The sequence below is a fragment of the Danio rerio genome, chromosome 2, assembly GCF_052040795.2.
Source record: "Danio rerio strain M-AB ecotype USA chromosome 2, GRCz13ab, whole genome shotgun sequence".
Classification (NCBI taxonomy): Eukaryota; Metazoa; Chordata; class Actinopteri; order Cypriniformes; family Danionidae; genus Danio; species Danio rerio.
Genome location: NC_141022.1, coordinates 6801978 through 6820301, shown reverse-complemented (window position 1 = coordinate 6820301; position 18324 = coordinate 6801978). Strand labels below are relative to the sequence as shown.

Here is an 18324-nt window from a genome sequence, read left to right as displayed (position 1 = left end):
CCCAAAATATGCTGCAAATCTGTGGCATTAAAAAAGTATATATTGTGAGCTCCGCAACATTTGCTTGATTTTGCACGATCACAGAATCACGAAAACTTGGGTCGGATTGTAATGGTTTCTAAAAGATCACGCGACACTGAAGACTAGACTAATTATTAAACTTTAATCACAGGAATAATTTGATATTACATATTACTATTTTACAGCTTTTTTTATCCAATAAATTGGCTGCATTTATTTGTTTGTTTATTTGGCTGTTGGCTGCATCCAAAATTGCCTACTACTTAGCAGCTACTACATTTGAAATTGAATTTACTACTCGACTGTTAGAAACGAATGTTCTATAAAGTATGAATGTGAGTAGTATGAATGGAACTCAGACATACTATATCCACCATTTCTCATTATCACATGACCTGCCTGCATAAGTTGCATTGATTCACTCCCATTTATGAATTCTCTCATGTGGCATCATGGGATAGCGTAGAGTCCATCAAATGTGCACTTCAGAATCTCGCCCGAAGTAGTAGGTCATCCGGGTACTTCTCTTCTACAGTTTTTTAAATTATATGAATTCAGACATACTACTCTGCACAATATAAAAAATTACTGTTGCGATATTTTTTTTATTTTGCGATATGAATACAATTTCACCAGATGACTTTATATCTCTATTTGGAAAGAATTGGTAATGGGGTAATTGGGATAATTCTGTAGTGAGAGTGCATCTCCATAATATCCAATAAACAATCTTTGAAATTTTTCGGGTCCCCCGACACATCTTCGTTGTGGTGTGTGCTATTTGCAGTGCGTTTCTCTATTTGCATGCGAGCATTTTCATGCATACCAATCTATAAATACAATCAAGGAAAAGTGTTTTGTCGTGTCCCGAGTCTTACAGTGCATTCACACGGGGCTTTAGCGTCAACGCTTGACAGAAGGCGTGTCTGAAGTTGTGGCTGATGTGATTGTCATAGCAGCATCAGCCAATGAAATTAGTCAGCAATCGGCCATGGTCTTAGCTGGTGTATTTGCATACAGCGATCTGATTGGCTGACGCTTCCGTCTGCGCTTGAAAAGTTGAGAAAGTCCCAACTTCTGCAGCGAGCAACGCCACTGAAGCAGCGCTGACAGATCCACAATGCATTTCGGCAACGCCTGACGTCACCCATTCAAAGTGAACGTGATGCGTTGAAGCTGAAGCCCTGTGTGAATGGGCCGTTACAGTGTTCAAGTACAAAAAATGAAAGAAAAAGAAAAATGATTCTAAATTGTTATATAAATAGTTAGGAACACAAATGGTACAATTTCTTATACCTGAATGCTTTTAAAAATCATTCAAATGACGGGCATCAAAAACACATGCAGATGATAAATTATAATAGAAACTCAACATTGCAGATCCTGCGATGTGACTACTGCGAATGATCACATTGCGATATCAATGCTGAAACGATACATTGTGCAGCCCTACTATGTAGTTTGAAAGTATGCGATTTCAAACGCAGCCATTGCCTTGCTGAACAACATTGCTTCTTTAAAACTTTACAGATCAATCTGAAGTGAATCGACGTTATAAAGAATGGAAAAAGTGACACACAAAGTCCTGAATTTGAAAGTGACCACTGTTTAAGCTGTGCTTCATACATATTTTTTGCTTAAATATGACTGGACATTCTTTCGAAAGCTGTAACCCCAAAATATAGTGTATAAAAAAAAACAATTATCCACTTTACTTGGTAAAGACTCCTGCAGCGAGGCCAAGATCGCTGTCATTTGCTCTTCGAAGAACCTCGTCTTCAGTGTCAAAGGTCAATACTGACATCACAGGCCCGAATATTTCCTCCTTCACACACGTCATGTCATCAGTGCAGCTGTCTGCAAACAAAAAAAAAACACAGATTTAAAGTTGCCATACAAGCAATACGGACAACTGTTTTTTATGAAAAATTTAAAAGCAGGACAATGCGAGTGAATGGGATAAAAAAGTAAACTAATTGTTTTCACACTAATTACTTCCCCAGTCAATTGATTATTGCAAATGTACAATTGCAGTCAGAATTATTAGCCCCCCCCTTTGAATTTTTTTATTCTTTTTTTAAATATTTCACAAATGACGTTTAACAGAGTAAGAAAATTTTCACAGTACGTCTGATAATATTTTTCTTCTGGAGAAAGTCTTATTTGTTTCATTTCTGCTAGAACAAAAGCAGTTTTTAAATTTTTTAAAACCATTTTAAGGACAAATTTTTTAGCCCCTTTAAGCTATATTTTTTCCGATAGTCTACAGAACAAACCATCCTTATACAATAACTTGCCTAATTACCCTAACCTGCCTGGTTAACCTAATTAACCTAGTTAAGCCTTTAAATGTCACTTTAAGCTGTATAGAAGTGTCTTGAAAAATATCTAGTCAAATATTATTTACTGTCATCATGACAAAGATAAAATAAATCAGTTATTAGAGATGAGTTAATAAAACTATTATGTTTAGAAATGTTGAATAAATCTTTTCGTTAAACAGAAATTGGGGAAAAAATAAACGGGGGCTAATAATTATGACAACTGTATTTTGTATTACGTATTATGTTTAAGCAAACCTGGGATTATATGATTAAATGTGTGCTCATTTGCATATATTTCCAGCATGATAGAAGTCAAGTTTTAAGTCAAGTCAAGTGTTTGACATAAAAGTTACATGTTTTTACAGAGAAAAATACTGGACACCCCACAGACATAAAAAAACATGACATGCTATTAAAACATTTTTTAATAAAATGTTTATCAAGTAAATTATGCATCAGCAAATTTATCTGCAAATTTCTTCAGAATGTGAATAATAAAACAATATGATTGAATAAGATTTATGAAAATATACAGACACGTAACAAAAGTGTATTATTATAGAGGTTTTCTTTACATTAGACTAAAAAACACTTTATGAAAAGCCAAATTTCTTTTATTTATGCCCCTTCAGAATTTTTTAATTAAAAGAAATTTCCCTTCCTCATCAATGGCATCGGTTTACTGGTACAAGCATGGGAAAACAACCTGTCAATCAAATGAGATCAGCCAATAGATATCATTTACAAATGGACAAAATCAAGTCCTGCTCTACATTTCAGTCAGAATCTACATCACAATGAGGAAGAAGCCTTCCAATTAGAAGCTGACTTTAAGGAAATGATCATTACAAAAATAATCCAGTGAATGTTTCCAAAACACAAAACCTAAAAACATCAACTGACGACAGCTTTTCCAACTCACCGAGCACACATGGAGTCATGTAGTATCCATCTTTTAGTTTCGGATCTGCAGGGCTGAAAGGCTCTCCTCCACAAAGCACTTGGGCTCCCTGTCAAGAAAAACAACAGCAACTTTACAATCAGTATCATTTATTAAAGTGACATTGAACGGCCCTGTTTTTCACAGCTGTGATTGGACAAAAAAAAAAATGGAAAAGGGGTGTTTCCAAAAAGTGGAAATTCATTATGTGGCAAATACACACAAATGCACACACAAACTTGTTCCTATATCCTGGTGGGGACCCTCATAGATGTAATGATGGTTCTACTATGCAAACTGTATATTTTAACCTAACCCCTAAACCCTACTCTTACGAAAACAACCTGCATTTTTACATTTTCAAAATACTTCATTCTGCAACAAGTCTCGATGAGTCTGTGCGAATTTAAGTCCCCACTGGGATATAAAAACAAGTACACAAACACACATGGAGTTAGACACTCTTTACATGCAGACAAATTGAAAATCTCATTTCCAAGAAAACTTTGGTTTTCAGCAGTTTGTCACCTATACAAAAAAAACCAACAATATTTTAACATCTCAAAAAAAAAATGTCTGCATTTCGTGACCCTTTAAAATGTTACAAAAATTCTGCTATACACTTTTGAAAACCACCCTTGATTTGAAAATAATTTAGAAAAACTAACATAGCTAAAGGGGTAGATGAAGATTCTGTCATCATTTACTCACCCTCCGCTTCTTATAAACATGATTAAGGCTACGTTCACACTGCAGGCAAATGTGGCCCGAATCTGTTTTTTCCCCCCTCAGGTGACTCATGTAATGACAGTGTGAACAGCCCAAACCGTATGGAATTTGATCTTTTCACTTTAGATTTGTGCCACTTTCATATTTAGTCTTAAATCAGTCACATATCTGATGTTTTGCAATGCGACATCAGTGTGAACTGTTATGTCAGATTACATGTGACTTTTACATAATCTTCAAGCGACATGTAGAGCAGCACAGTAGAACAGCACACAGCGCGATTACAGTATCACAGAAAGTTGGTTGTTCATTTTGAAAAAACTTTCGAAGGCAAAAGGGCAGGTGCTCGAGCACCCAAACCCCCCTTCTGCACGTGTCTGCTGTTAATAACGAAGTAAAATGTAATAACTCACAAAGAGAAATAAAGAGATAAACCAACCAAATAAAACAGAGAGAAACCAACCCCACCTTCACAGTTCAGTCTGCGGCTGCTCATCAACACTGGTGGTTAGAGCGCCACACACCTCGGTTGTCATAAATCACAAATGATCAGTGTTTTTAATCACAAGAGACTTATTTTAGGTCTCAAATGCTGAAATACACACTAGTAGTAGCAGAACAACCCTTTACAGTTCATGTTATACACCACGGTTGTGAAAAGGGTAATAATCATAAGCATGATCTGACAGCGTGCTTACGCATGCAGTACACACACTGTGTGCATAATTAGACGTTTTGTGCTCTCTGTAATCGTACTTTTGCGCATGCAGGTCAGTTTAGGACCATGATCTGAACAGCCATGGAAAAATCAGATTTGAGCACCAAGCCTGGCAGTGTGAACGTAGCCTTAGTTTCTTTCTTCTATTAAACACAAAGGAAGATATTTCGAAGAATGTTGGAAACCTACAAAACCCCGGAAGGGACGTAGTGGAAGACAAAAAAAATTGGCTGGGTAAAAAATGGGTGGGAGGAAAATATATATTTCTAAGTTTTTGTGTTTTCAAAGATGTTTTGCGTTCTCTCGCAAAACTGTTTCTCCACAAACACTTCCTGTTCACATCACTCATGTAAACCCTCCCGTTTTGCCAAAATTCTCCCATTTTTACAATTCTACCCCACTTTCTTTACATTAAATCTGTGCGTCTATCGTTGCTTTTCACTTTGCAACCTCTGAACCAGCTAATGCATGTATAAGCGCTGACTGACAGACGTGCTCCGTACAATAAACTGATCACAGATCAGCGTCTGTACGCGCCATTTAAATGGACACTTCTGTTATCAAACAAGTGAGCAGCAATGAGTCTCATGTTTTGTTTAGTTTGATAACAGAGGTGTCTCTGTAAGAATAATGCACAGATCAATAATGAAAGCATTCCGTTACTTTAGAAACTGTTTGTGCTCATTTAAGAGAAAATTAGCTGTTTACAATAAAACATGCAGGATGGAGATGTTTACATATTATTCAGTGTATTTGTCTGTTTAAACATGCACCCGCTCCTCTGTGCTCCTCTGTAAATGGCGCGTACAGACGCTGATCTGGGATCAGTTTATTGTATGGAGCGCGTCTGTCAGTCAGCGCTTATACGTGCATTTTCAGAGGTAGCATATGAAAGGCGACGATCAACGCACAGTAATGTGAAGAAAGTTGGATAGAATGGTAAAATACGGGAGAATTTCGGCAAAAACGGGAAGGTTTATGTGAGTGAAGTGAACAGGAAGTGTTTGTGGAGAAACAGTTTCGCGAGAGAACGCAAAACTTTGCGAGAGAATGCAAAAACTTAGAAATATATATTTTCCTCCCACTCATTTTTTTTTCACCCAGCCAATTTTTTTTCTCCTCCACTACGTCCCTTCCGGGGTTCCGTAGAAACCTGTAACCATTGACTTCCATTGATTTTTATTCTCTTACTATGGATTGTCAATGGTTACCGGTTTCCAACATTCTTCAAAATATCTTCTTTTGTGTTCAACAGAAACTCAGATGGATTTGAAACCACTCTAGCGTGAGTAAATTATGGTTTTTAACCACGGTAACTGAAAATCAACCATGATTTTGATTATGACACCAATATAACTATGGCATTTGTTGTTAAACTGTGGTTATACAAATATTAATAGTAGTCACTGCACCAAAACACAGCTCAAACACTTTTACTACAATAGAACCATGGTTAATTTTAGTAAGCGTATGTACCTCGTTCTTGGCTTGCTCCACGTATCGCAGCACTTTATCCAGATGTGCTTTGCTGACCAGGGCGCCCATGCGGGTCTCGTCTAGCAGAGGGTCTCTAATGCTGATAGCTTTAGTTCTCCTGACCACCTCTTTCAGGAATTGAGGAACAATCGAGCTTTGCACAAACACTCTGGTGCCGTTACTGCACACCTGCACATGAATGGAGAAGACAACAATACTGCTTAGAGAGACAGACAGTTCACCCAAAACTCAAATGCGCTCATCTATTATTCCTCCTCTGCATGTTTCAAACCTTTGTCTCTTCTGTTAGAAGATATTCTGAAAAATGTTGAAAAAATCCGCCAGTGACTTCTAAAGTATCATAGTATATTATAGTATTATCTTATTTTTTGTTCCTACTATTGATGTCAATGGATGATTTTCCCCAACATTCTTCAGAATATCTTCTTTTGTGTTCAGCAGAGGGAAGAAGTTGATAAAAGTTTAGAACCACTTACGTGTGAGTAAATGATGAGGTGATTTTAATTTTGGGGTGAACTGTCGAAGATCATATTTATAGAAGCACAATATACAGTGGCTTTATTAATCATTTATTAATAGTGTTTGATTAATCTGATATTATTAAGATTAATTGCAGACATCTTGCTGAATCACTGAAGACAAATGAAAGGAAAACCGTTTACAAGATTAGAGAGTGCTTTTTTTGGTTTCCTCTTTCCTTTTCTTTGGGAAACAACTGGTTTTATTCATTCATTTTCTTTTCGGCTTAGTCCCTTTATTAATTTGGGGTCAACACAGCGGAATGAACCGCCAACTTATCCTAACATAAAAATTTGTGTTAACGAGCAGTTGGACAGGTGTAAAAAATAATAATAAAGTGGCCGGTGAGTGTATAGATATATATAGTTTCTGTCTATTACATCTATTTACATTAAATTCTTTTTTTCAAGTGAAAACTGTTTTATTAATGATTAGTTTGTAATCTATAATATTTTATACATGTCTGTAATTAATACTGCAGAAATAATTACTCATGATGAGATTGTATATGAAAAATTTGTGCTACAGCACATTGACTGATGTTTCCTTACTTTACCCTCTGTATTTATTTTTTTATTTATGTTTATTATTACAGCTGCATGGTGGCGCAGTGGGTAAAATGTTCGCCTTACAATAAGAAGGTCGCTGGTTCGAGCCTCGGCTGGGTCAGTTGGCATTTCTGTGTGGTGCATGTGTTCGCGTGGGTTTCCTCTGGGTGCTCCGGTTTCCCCAACAAGTCCAAACACGTGCTATTGGTGAATTGGGTAAGCTAAATTGGCCGTAGTGTATGAGTGTGAATGAGAGAGTATGGGTGTCTCCCAGTGTTGGGTTGCTGCTGGAAGGGCATCCGCTACGTTAAACATATGCTGGATAAGTTGGCGGTTCATTCCACTGTGGCGACCCCAGATTAATAAAGGGACGAAGCCGAAAAGAAAATGAATGAATGAATTTGTTTATTATTATTTATTTAATTGTTTTTCTTTTCTATGTTGAATATGTAGTATAATTATAAAGTATAATGGTAACACTTTAGCTCACAATTTAAGCTATTAACTACGGAATTATGGCCTGCCTATTATTAAAATATGAACTGCTCATTAGTAGTTATAACTAGGGCCAGACGGAATCTGCAGACGTTTTTTGCTATTTCTGCGGAGAATTTTGGTAAAAATCTGCGGAATTATTTTGGGAGTATCCAGCGGAGTATCATAACACTTTAATATATTAAATAAAAAGTAATAAATTACTGAATAAAAACTGAATAAATTCCGATTTACACATTTACTCAAGTAAGTAAACAGAATTTATAATGATCTAAAAAACTGCAGAAATCTGCGGAAAATCTGCGGAATTCTGCGCGCGCAGATTCCGTGTGGGCCTAGTTATAACGTATGATCTTATCTGCATCCCTAATCCTACTAAAATCAAAAACCCAACTACCTTACTAACTAATAACAAACAGCTAATTATTCAATTCAATTTAATTCATCTTTATTTCTCTAGCACTTTTACAAATGTAAATTGTGTCAAAGCAGCTTAACATAGAAGTTCTAGTAAATTGAAACTGCATCAGTGCAGTTTTCAGATTAGTTTATTAAGCTAGTAGTGTTAATTAATAGTTTGTTAATACTGTAAATAGTGACCCAGACTAAAGTGTTACCAGTATAATGATGGTACAATATAAGAATTATAAAGCTAAAACATAATTATAGCTCAAGGAAATGGTAGGATAGGGATCGTGCATTGATTTGTTTCTGTAAAATGCAGATGTAAATATCTATAATATTTTTTTCTGGAGAAAGTCTTGTTTTATTTTGGCTAGAATAAAAGTAGTTTAATTTTTTTTAACAAACATTTTAAAGTAAACATTATTAGCCCCCTTAAGCAATATTTTTTTAACAAACCATCATATGGTTATATGGCTAATTACACTAACCTACGGAATTAACCTAATTAGGCCTTTAAATGTCACTTTAATCTCAGTACTAGTGTCTGAAAAAATGTCTAGTCAAATATTATGTACTGTCATCACATCAAAGATAAAACTAATCAGTTATTAGAGATGAGTTATTAAAACTATTATGTTGAGAAATGTGTTGAAAACAATTTGCTCTCTGTTAAACAGAAATTGGGAGAAAAATATTCAGGAGGGCTAACAATTCTCAACTGTATATAGGGTATTGTATTAATAAAAAATAAAAAAAACCTGTATAAATGTTCATCGATTATAGTAATAACTCTGCAGAGCAGATGTGTTCGCAGCACCTGTCCTTGCGAGAGGAAGTTGGCCATGAGAGCTCCTCTAACAGCGTTTTCCAGGTCTGTGTCCTCGAAGATGATGAGTGGAGATTTCCCCCCGAGCTCCAGCGTCACTGCTTTCACCCCCCGAGACGCCATTTCCATGATCTGTTGACCAAAACATCTTTACATGAGAGGTGACAATTTCAGAAGAGTATCCATTACTGCTATTATTAACCTTCATAATAGTACGTCTTATATTGAACACAGCTTAAACGCACGGCTTTTGTTTTGCAGCCACCGATAAACTTCTGGTGAAAGGTCTCTGTTTCTATTTTCTTTTTTTTTTTTTCGTTTATTGTGAAGATTCAATTGAGTGCAATCGTACAGCATTTCAAGGTACATTGGCATATCAGTATATGAACTTAAGTGGTATAAAAATCATGTACATTATTGTCAGGTGCATTTACTACACAGTAATACTCATATTTTGTAAATTATAAAATGAACAACAGCATAAAGAGAGAAGAAAAAAATAAGAAAAAGATCAAATAAAATATAATAATCAAAAATAGATAGAAATTAAATCACTATTTACATCCTTCCAGAATAATCTCAACTCACCATCTTCATTAGGCAGGAACCGGCGGACGTGCAACAACTTTAACTATGAGGTAAACACAAAACAAAACTTTCCATCAGGAGCTCCCTCGCGGGACTCCACACTCTCGGTCCTGCACAGACTCGTCAGCGCTACCAAGCTGACCAATCACAGAGCTTGCGCTACGCGTCGTTGCGACATGTAGTTACAATTTTTGAGAGGTGCACGTCAGCGACGCCGATGGCTATGCCGATGGCTATGCGTCAGCGCCGTAGCATACACCAGCGTTTGACGCAGAAGTAAAAATCAGCCTTAAGAATAAACCTGTTTTGGGATCCAAACCCCAGTTGTGTGTCACTCCTTCTCGTTACAATGATATGTGAAGGGGCAAGCTTTTCAAGATGGTTGGTGACCATGGTGGCCATTTTGAAGTCGGCCATCTTAGATCCAACTTTTGTTTTGTTTTTTATAGAAAGAGGGTCATTTGACACATCAAACTTATTGGGAATTTCACAAGAAAAACGTAGAGAGAATTGACAGAAAAGCATGGGGAGCAGAGAGAGAGGAAGGATTGGCATAGTTCCGCTAGGCGGAATCAAACTCGGGTCGCCGTGAGCACTAGAATGCATGTGTCCACGCACTACACCACTGCCGCCGACTGGAAAAAATATTTGAATCCCAGTTTATTTGCAAAAAATGTTCTGTAGACATGTCTATACATGTTAATGTGGAGACATGGCACCTGTCAATCGATTCGGGGGCGGGAAAAACCGCACTTCAAGTCACATTGCAGTGGGCCTCAGAATCACTGAGATTTGGATCCTATTTTAACATCAAGAAATAAAAAAAAAAGAGACTTGTGTTTATATCACCCCAATATGACAGTGAACATGCTATAAACACAGACAGTTCTTTCCAAACAGCTTACAAAAGTTGATTTTCATCAAAGGTGCCTTTAAGTTCAGACTCTGGTTTTTACCTTCTTTCCTGTGGGCACACTTCCAGTGAAGGAGACTTTTTCCACCGAAGGGTGAAGACAGAGCAGAGAGCCGGTCTCCTGTCCGCCCTGAACCACATTGAACAGGCCGTCAGGAGCCCCGGCCTGCCTGTAAATCTCCGCCAGCAGCACTGCGGTCACAGGGGTCAGCGGAGACGGCTTGAACACCATAGAGTTCCCTATCAATAAACCAACCATCATAGAAAACACTAAGCGGAGAGAATCATCTTAAGCACAGGGGTCATAACAACTGGTGTGGTTTGAGGGAATAACTTTCATAGCACATACCACAAGCGATGGCAGGGGCAGATTTCCAGGCTGCGATCTGGAAGGGGTAATTCCAGGCTCCTATTCCCACACACACACCGAACGGCTCACGGTGCGTGTACGCAAATGAACCCCCTGGTAGCTGGACATGCTGACCTGAGAAATAAGAGCCGAAATCATGCCAGATAGTGAAGTTAACACAACTATATTTTTATGTAGAGTACACTACCAGTCTACAGGAAGAAGAACTGAAAATGACCAACAACAAAACAACTGACCGGACAGTGTGGTGGCTTGTCCTGCGAAATACTCAATGCACAGTCTGGCTGAGTCCACATCCAAACGGGCTTCTGTGATGGACTTTCCATTGTTGATCACCTCCATCTCTGCGATCTCCTCTCTTCTCTTCTGTTCTCAACAACAGGAAGAACTGAAGAGATCAGACGCAGCAACTTCTCGAATCCATGCAACACTTTCATGTACTGTTAAGTAATGGACCGTTCAGTTTCACCATTTTTGAATCCATTTAGCTGATCTCTGGATCTGAAGGGAGCACTTTTAGCTTAGCTTAGCATAGATCATTGAATCAGATTAAACCGTTAGCATCTCACTCAAAAATAACCAAAGAGTTTGGATAATTTTCCTATTTACAACTCCACTAGAGTTAAACAGTTGAGTTTTACCATTTTTGAATCCATTCAGCCGATCTCTGGATCTGAAGGCAGCGCTTTTAGCTTAGCTTAGCTTAGCATAGACCATTGAATTGGATTAGACCGTTAGCATCTCAATCAAAAATGACCAGAGTTTAGATAATCTTCCTATTTTCAACTTCATTGGAGTTAAACAGCCAAGTTGTACAATTTTTTTAATTCATTTAGCTAAACTCTGGATGTGACGGGAACGCTTTTAGCTTAGCTTTGCATAAATCATTGAATCAGATTAGACCATTAGCATCTCACTCAAAAATGACCAAAGAATTTAGATATTTTCCCATTTACAACTCCACTAGAGTTAAATAGTTGAGTTTTACCATTTTTGAATCCATTCAGCCGATCTCTGGATCTGAAGGCAGCGCTTTTAGCTTAGCTTAGCTTAGCATAGACCATTGAATTGGATTAGACCGTTAGCATCTCAATCAAAAATGACCAGAGTTTAGATAATCTTCCTATTTTCAACTTCATTGGAGTTAAACAGCCAAGTTGTACAATTTTTTTAATTCATTTAGCTAAACTCTGGATGTGACGGGAACGCTTTTAGCTTAGCTTTGCATAAATCATTGAATCAGATTAGACCATTAGCATCTCACTCAAAAATGACCAAAGAATTTAGATATTTTCCCATTTACAACTCCACTAGAGTTAAATAGTTGAGTTTTACCATTTTTGAATCCATTCAGCCGATCTCTGGATCTGAAGGCAGCGCTTTTAGCTTAGCTTAGCTTAGCATAGACCATTGAATTGGATTAGACCGTTAGCATCTCAATCAAAAATGACCAGAGTTTAGATAATCTTCCTATTTTCAACTTCATTGGAGTTAAACAGCCAAGTTGTACAATTTTTTTAATTCATTTAGCTAAACTCTGGATGTGACGGGAACGCTTTTAGCTTAGCTTTGCATAAATCATTGAATCAGATTAGACCATTAGCATCTCACTCAAAAATGACCAAAGAATTTAGATATTTTCCCATTTACAACTCCACTAGAGTTAAATAGTTGAGTTTTACCATTTTTGAATCCATTCAGCCGATCTCTGGATCTGAAGGAAGCACTTTTAGCTTAGCTTAGCATAGATCATTGAATCAGATTAGACCATTAGCATCTCACTCCAAAATGACCAAAGAGTTTAAATAATTTACAACTCCACTGGAGTTAAACAGTTGTGTTTTACCATTTTTTAATTCATACAGCCGATCACTGAATTTGACAGGAACATTTTTAGCTTAACTTAGCATAGATCATTGAATCAGATTAGACCGTTAGCATCTCACTCCAAAATGACCAAATGGTTTAGATATTTTTTTTTTATTTAAAGCCTGACTTTTATGTTGTTTCATTGTGTACTGAGACCAACGGAAAATGAAAAGTTGCTGTTTTGTAGACCGATGTGGCTAAAAACTATACTGTCATCCTGGCGAAATAACATTATATAAGGCAATGATATTAAGCAGCAGTGAAAAGACTCAGCAACTTCTCAAACACTTTCAAGTAAAGAAAAACTTTTCTTTTTTTTTTTTTTTTGCTAGAAATATACTCATTTTACAACTCCACTAGAGTCAAACAGAAGCACTTTTAGCTTAGCATAGATCATTGAATCAGATTAGACCAGGGGTCACCAATGCTGGTCCTGAAGGGCCGGTATCCCTGCAGGGTTTAGCTCCAACTTGCCTCAACACACCTGCCTGGATGTTTCAAGTATACCTAGTAAGACCTTGATTAGCCTGTTCAGGTGTGTTTGATTAGGGTTGGAGCTAAAATCTGCAGGGCACCGGCCCTCCAGGAACAAGTTTGGTGACCACTGGATTAGACCATTAGCATCATGCTCAAAAATGACCAAAGAGTTTAGATAATTTTTCTATTTACAACTTTACTAGTGTTAAAAAGTTGAGTTTTACCATTTTTGAACCCACTCAGCCAAACTCTGGATCTGAAGGGAGAACTATTAGCTTAGCTTAGCATAGATCATTGAATCAGATGACAATTAGCATCTCACTCAAAAATGACCAAAGCGTTAAGATAATTTGCTTTTTGAATCTTGACATTTTCTGTCATTACATTGTGTATTAAGACACAATTAAGAAAATAAAAAGTTTATATTTTCTAGACTGATATGACTTGGAACTATACTCTTTTTCTGGTGTAATAATTAAGTAACTTTGCTATTAGGCAGCATTTGAAAATAGTCCCAGGCTAGATAACAAAGTAACAGCACCGTGTAATATCACTGTGCCTGCTGCAGCCATGATACAGCAGCAAATGTCCTTGATTAGAGTATAGTTCCAATCATATCATTTTAAATAGGAATTTTTTGACCAAGATGCTAATGGTCTAATCCATTTCAATGGTCTATGCTAAGCTAAGCTAGAAGTGCTCCTGTTAGACACAGAGATTGGCTAAATGGATTCAAAAGCGGTAAAACTCAACTGTTCAACTTTAGGGGAGCTGTAAAATGAGCCAAAAAGGTGGCAGGTTTCTTTAAGATATGTGATCAGTGCATTCAGGTCTACCTCAATGAGTCGGGCAGCCTCCATCATCACTCTGGCTCTTTCCATGCCTGACAGTTTCCTCCAGACTGTAAAAGCAACACTGGCGTTTCTAACCGCTGCATCAACCTCTGCTGACCCACACGTCTGCAGCCGGCAGAGGACACGACCTGTGATTATACAGGTCCATGATAATCTGACTCGATCAAAATTTAAACACCAGATTGTACTCTTATTTATCTATTAATATTATTTGATTTATTAACAAAAACCAACATGCACAGATTCACTGTACAATGAAACCACTTCACATTCCTTAACAAGGATTAAATGAGAAAAATAATAATAAAAGAAAATAAGAGAGGGTAGAAAAAAGGGGTCAAGGATACATAATTATCAATTTACATAGATTTTAATCTCTTTTTCTAGCACCATGAAGAGTGGTTTGCTTTTTGCAAACTTGCATTTATGTATGTGAAATCTAAATAATAATATTTTACAATTAGATTTGATCATCACTTTGTTATGTGCACTACATCATATATTGTGGAAAGAAATGTTTACTGGTTTTATAATTTGCATACATCTTTTTTTCATAATATTATCTACATTTTTAAATTGTTTTTATGGTTATACCTTGTTCTTTTACATCCATTGTGGACCACAAAAAGAGTCATATTAAAAATTAGGATTCATACATCATCTGAAAGCTGAATATTCAGCGGGAAAAATAAGTATTGAACATGCAGGGTTCAACGCTAAGGACGTTTTCTACTGGCCCGACTGGACCAGCAGTTCAGATTTTTACTGGCCCTGCCAAAATTTTCACTGGCCCCACCAAAATAAATAAATAAATAAATAAAAAATAGCTATTTTTTTAGCCACATATTTTAAATAATGTGTCAAAAATAATGTCTTTAAATCTAGAATTTAAATATTTTTTAAATGTTAAAATATTTAGCAGTAAAATACAGCAGTATGGAAAATGTGCAGGTATTTTATTGCTAAACAAAAAGTGGCTGACTTAAAAGTGATGAAAAACTATGCAAAACATCACTTTATTTTTTTTTCGTTGTGTTGTACCCATGTAAATATCTTCTTCCACAACGTTGAAAACTGACGTTTTCTTTTAGCCTCATAATTTGATATTGTCGTCTCTTCACTGTTCTGGTTTTTACCAGGTGCTCACAACAACCAATCAGATAAAAGGAACCAAAAAGCAATATGGGGTTTAAGACTTTACAGAAAACGTAGCATTCTGAGACTTAAAAGCACAAATTGTTTCTCGGTTCTAAGACTGTATTTGCACACAATTGCCATAGTAGCAGGCAAATTAAAATTTGATTACAAGGCAGCACTGGCCTGATCGGGCCAGTAACAATTCTCTCTACTGTCCCGAACATCTTTCATGCTGGCCCCGGGCCATCGGGCAGTCCTTATTGTTGAGCCCTGACATGTCATGTTTTTTTCCTGGGAATAATATTTCTAAAGAAGCTGTTTACATGGAATTCAACCAGATTTTGGTAAAAACCCAAACAATATAAACCTGACAGTTTTACCGTATAATAGTTTTATATTATACGGTACGCAAGAAGTAGCTCTCAGTTTCATAAAGGTTGGTGACCCCTCACCAACATTTATGAAACTGAGAGCTACTTCTTGGGTACTGATTAATGTGGAGGGCTACCAGTTTGATAAACACTTCTCAAATAACAAATTTGCTCAATTTACTTTTAATTATACTTTATGTTTTTGGTAATAATTAATGATGTTCATCCATGTGAAGACACTGAACATGTTAATGATTCTCACAAAAGTTATCAACAATGATTTAACATGGTAGGAAATACCCTGTATTTAATGTATTAATGTGCAACACTTTATTTTTATATATCTCTGCAAATATTTACATTTTTAAATGATTACTTCTATATTAGATGAAGCTTACTGGTAAGTGGCGCTATAGGTGAGCTATTTTTTGAACAGGCCTGTGGGCACCATGTTGGTGACCCCTGATATAAACATACAAATAAAAAAAATCTGAAAAATGATTAACGTGTAATACAATGGAAAAACACAAGGAGAAAGAGCTGAACTACTGAAACGTATTTAATACTTTATATAAAAGGCTTTTATGGTGTTGGCAGATTAAAGACGCCTCTCATATCAAGAATAAAACCACCTGCACTGCTCAGGTGTGAGTATTTACAGCCTTCAACAGTGTAAAAATACTGATGGTTCTGTGGGTTTCGTCAATCAAATCTGAGCTTTAATTGGTATTTTCTATTGGGTTCAGCTCAGGTGATTGGCTGGGCCATTCTACATCTTGATTTTCCTTCACTGACAGCCTTTGAGAGTTTCATTGGCTGTGTTTTGGATCATTGTCTTGCTGAAATGTCCCCTCTGGTTTCATCTTCATCCTCCTGCTAATGTAGATGTTGGACTGAAGCAGCTGATATTCATTTACATTGATGAAGGGCAGAGGGTTGCTGAAGAACTACTGAGAGATTTCAGCTGCTGTCTGGGCTTTCACTACCTTTCTACACCTGCCTCTCTTCATGTGTTCAACACATTTTCCCTTCGTCATTTCATTTGTTTTCTTTGCATATATGAATTTCTTTAGTTGCCATCAACATCTGGTGAAAATTTCATGTCAACGGCACCTTTATAAATATGTTTTTTTTTTTTAAATGATGACATGTTCAATACTTCTTTTCCCCGCCATATATGCTTCCATTTATGTATACTTAAGGTTGAATAACATTTGGCAGAAATACAACTGGCCCACAGCCCTCTATCAAGTTTGGTTTTTGGCTCTTTATAGGAAAACGTTTGGGCACCCCTGCTCTAAAGAAAATACTGGGTCGTTGTAAGTCAATGTTGGGTCAAACCAGGACAAACCCAAACCTTTTGGTTAAAAGTTTAATATACATTTTTAAAAACTTAATGCTGAGTTACAACCCAGTAAAAAAATTCCCTTACACTTTTACCTTGATTTATAGAAGAAACACTAAAATGAAATATTGAGGAAAAATAATTATTGAACAACATTCTATTTAAGGGGGACCTACAACACCCCTTTTAGCAAGATGTGAAATAAGTCTCATGTTCCTAGACTAGGGTGTCTACTTAAAATATACTTGCAATTAGATTTTATCTACTTAAATCTTCTAAAAATCTGGAATCTGAGGTTTAAAAACAATCAAAACACTGATAATGTTGCCCATAAAATTGACCAAAGTAATTGCTTAGCAATGCACGCAGTAAAAAATTGAGTTTTGATATATTTAAAGTATATAAATAGTATACTAAATATCATAATGGAAGATGACCTCTACCCAATATTCTAAAGATTTATAAATAAATGAATAAAAAATCTATAGTTTTGTCCTATTCAATGTATTTTGGATATAAAAAAACACAAATTTTGTGGTAAAGAGTCATATTTGTAATGTGCTTGTAAATTATGTTTGTTCCCTGACATTCTCGAGTAAAGCAAGAATTTAATTGTGCTAGTACAAAACAATGAAGCTCCTGAACCTTGAAGTCAAAATTTAAGTTTTTTTTTTTTCTTAATACCACGTTCAATATCATAGAAATCAATCCTAATAGCCAGATCTAAAAGTGATCATTTGATTTAGTGGGCAAAGTCTAATTGTGTAATGCATAGAAGAGGTAGAGAAACTACATTACCTGTTGCAGGCTCAAATACTGGTTCAGATTTGGTCTTCACATCTTTAAGGTCGACCCGGGCACCACACCAGAAGTTCAGTGGATCTTTAATTTGAAGGGTTCCTGAGGACGCACACCTGGTCCCGGGGTTATATAGGGTCCTGTAGAAACCCGGGGGCAGGAGACACCTCATAAGGGCCATCTTCAGCCTAAAACTGAACTTTGACCCACAGGAGGAATGTCAACAAATCAGCTCTTTTCAGATTTTACATCAAAACTGGAATAGGTTACTGAAATAACACTATAAACAAACACACGAATTACAAGACAAGTGAAAACGCCATTAGCTTTTAATTTCAAACGTATAACGTATGTTTAATATTGGATGATATAATTATTTGTATAATAAGTTTATGATTATTAACTCGCCATAACAACAGTAATTCGCCAGTAACCGTCGAAGGGAGTAGCATTAGTTTTCAGTTTAAATTGGAAATAATAACAGTGTAAGCAAAGGCTGAAAGACTAGCAAGAAAAAAGGGTTTAACGGATTGAGTCGTCCACCCACCTACTCCTCTGAAGATTTCAGATCAGTCCAGCC

General features: G+C 36.5%; 1 protein-coding gene across 3 annotated transcripts in view; it reads right to left on the bottom strand.

Moving 5' to 3' along the window:
* Positions 1-18324, bottom strand: part of aldh9a1b (aldehyde dehydrogenase 9 family, member A1b) — a 21048-nt gene extending 2724 nt beyond the window's left edge. Inside the window, exons 1-10 of one of the 3 annotated variants that reach the window (XM_087239127.1) lie at positions 18153-18324; positions 17745-17938; positions 14076-14221; positions 11130-11259; positions 10873-11007; positions 10567-10763; positions 9014-9154; positions 6209-6397; positions 3268-3355; positions 1737-1878 (exon numbers count right to left, since the gene is read on the bottom strand). In XM_087239127.1, the coding sequence (XP_087095253.1) occupies positions 1737-1878; positions 3268-3355; positions 6209-6397; positions 9014-9154; positions 10567-10763; positions 10873-11007; positions 11130-11259; positions 14076-14221; positions 17745-17938; positions 18153-18196 (1406 nt within the window). In that variant the 5' untranslated portion in view covers positions 18197-18324. 3 annotated transcript variants of the gene reach the window in all.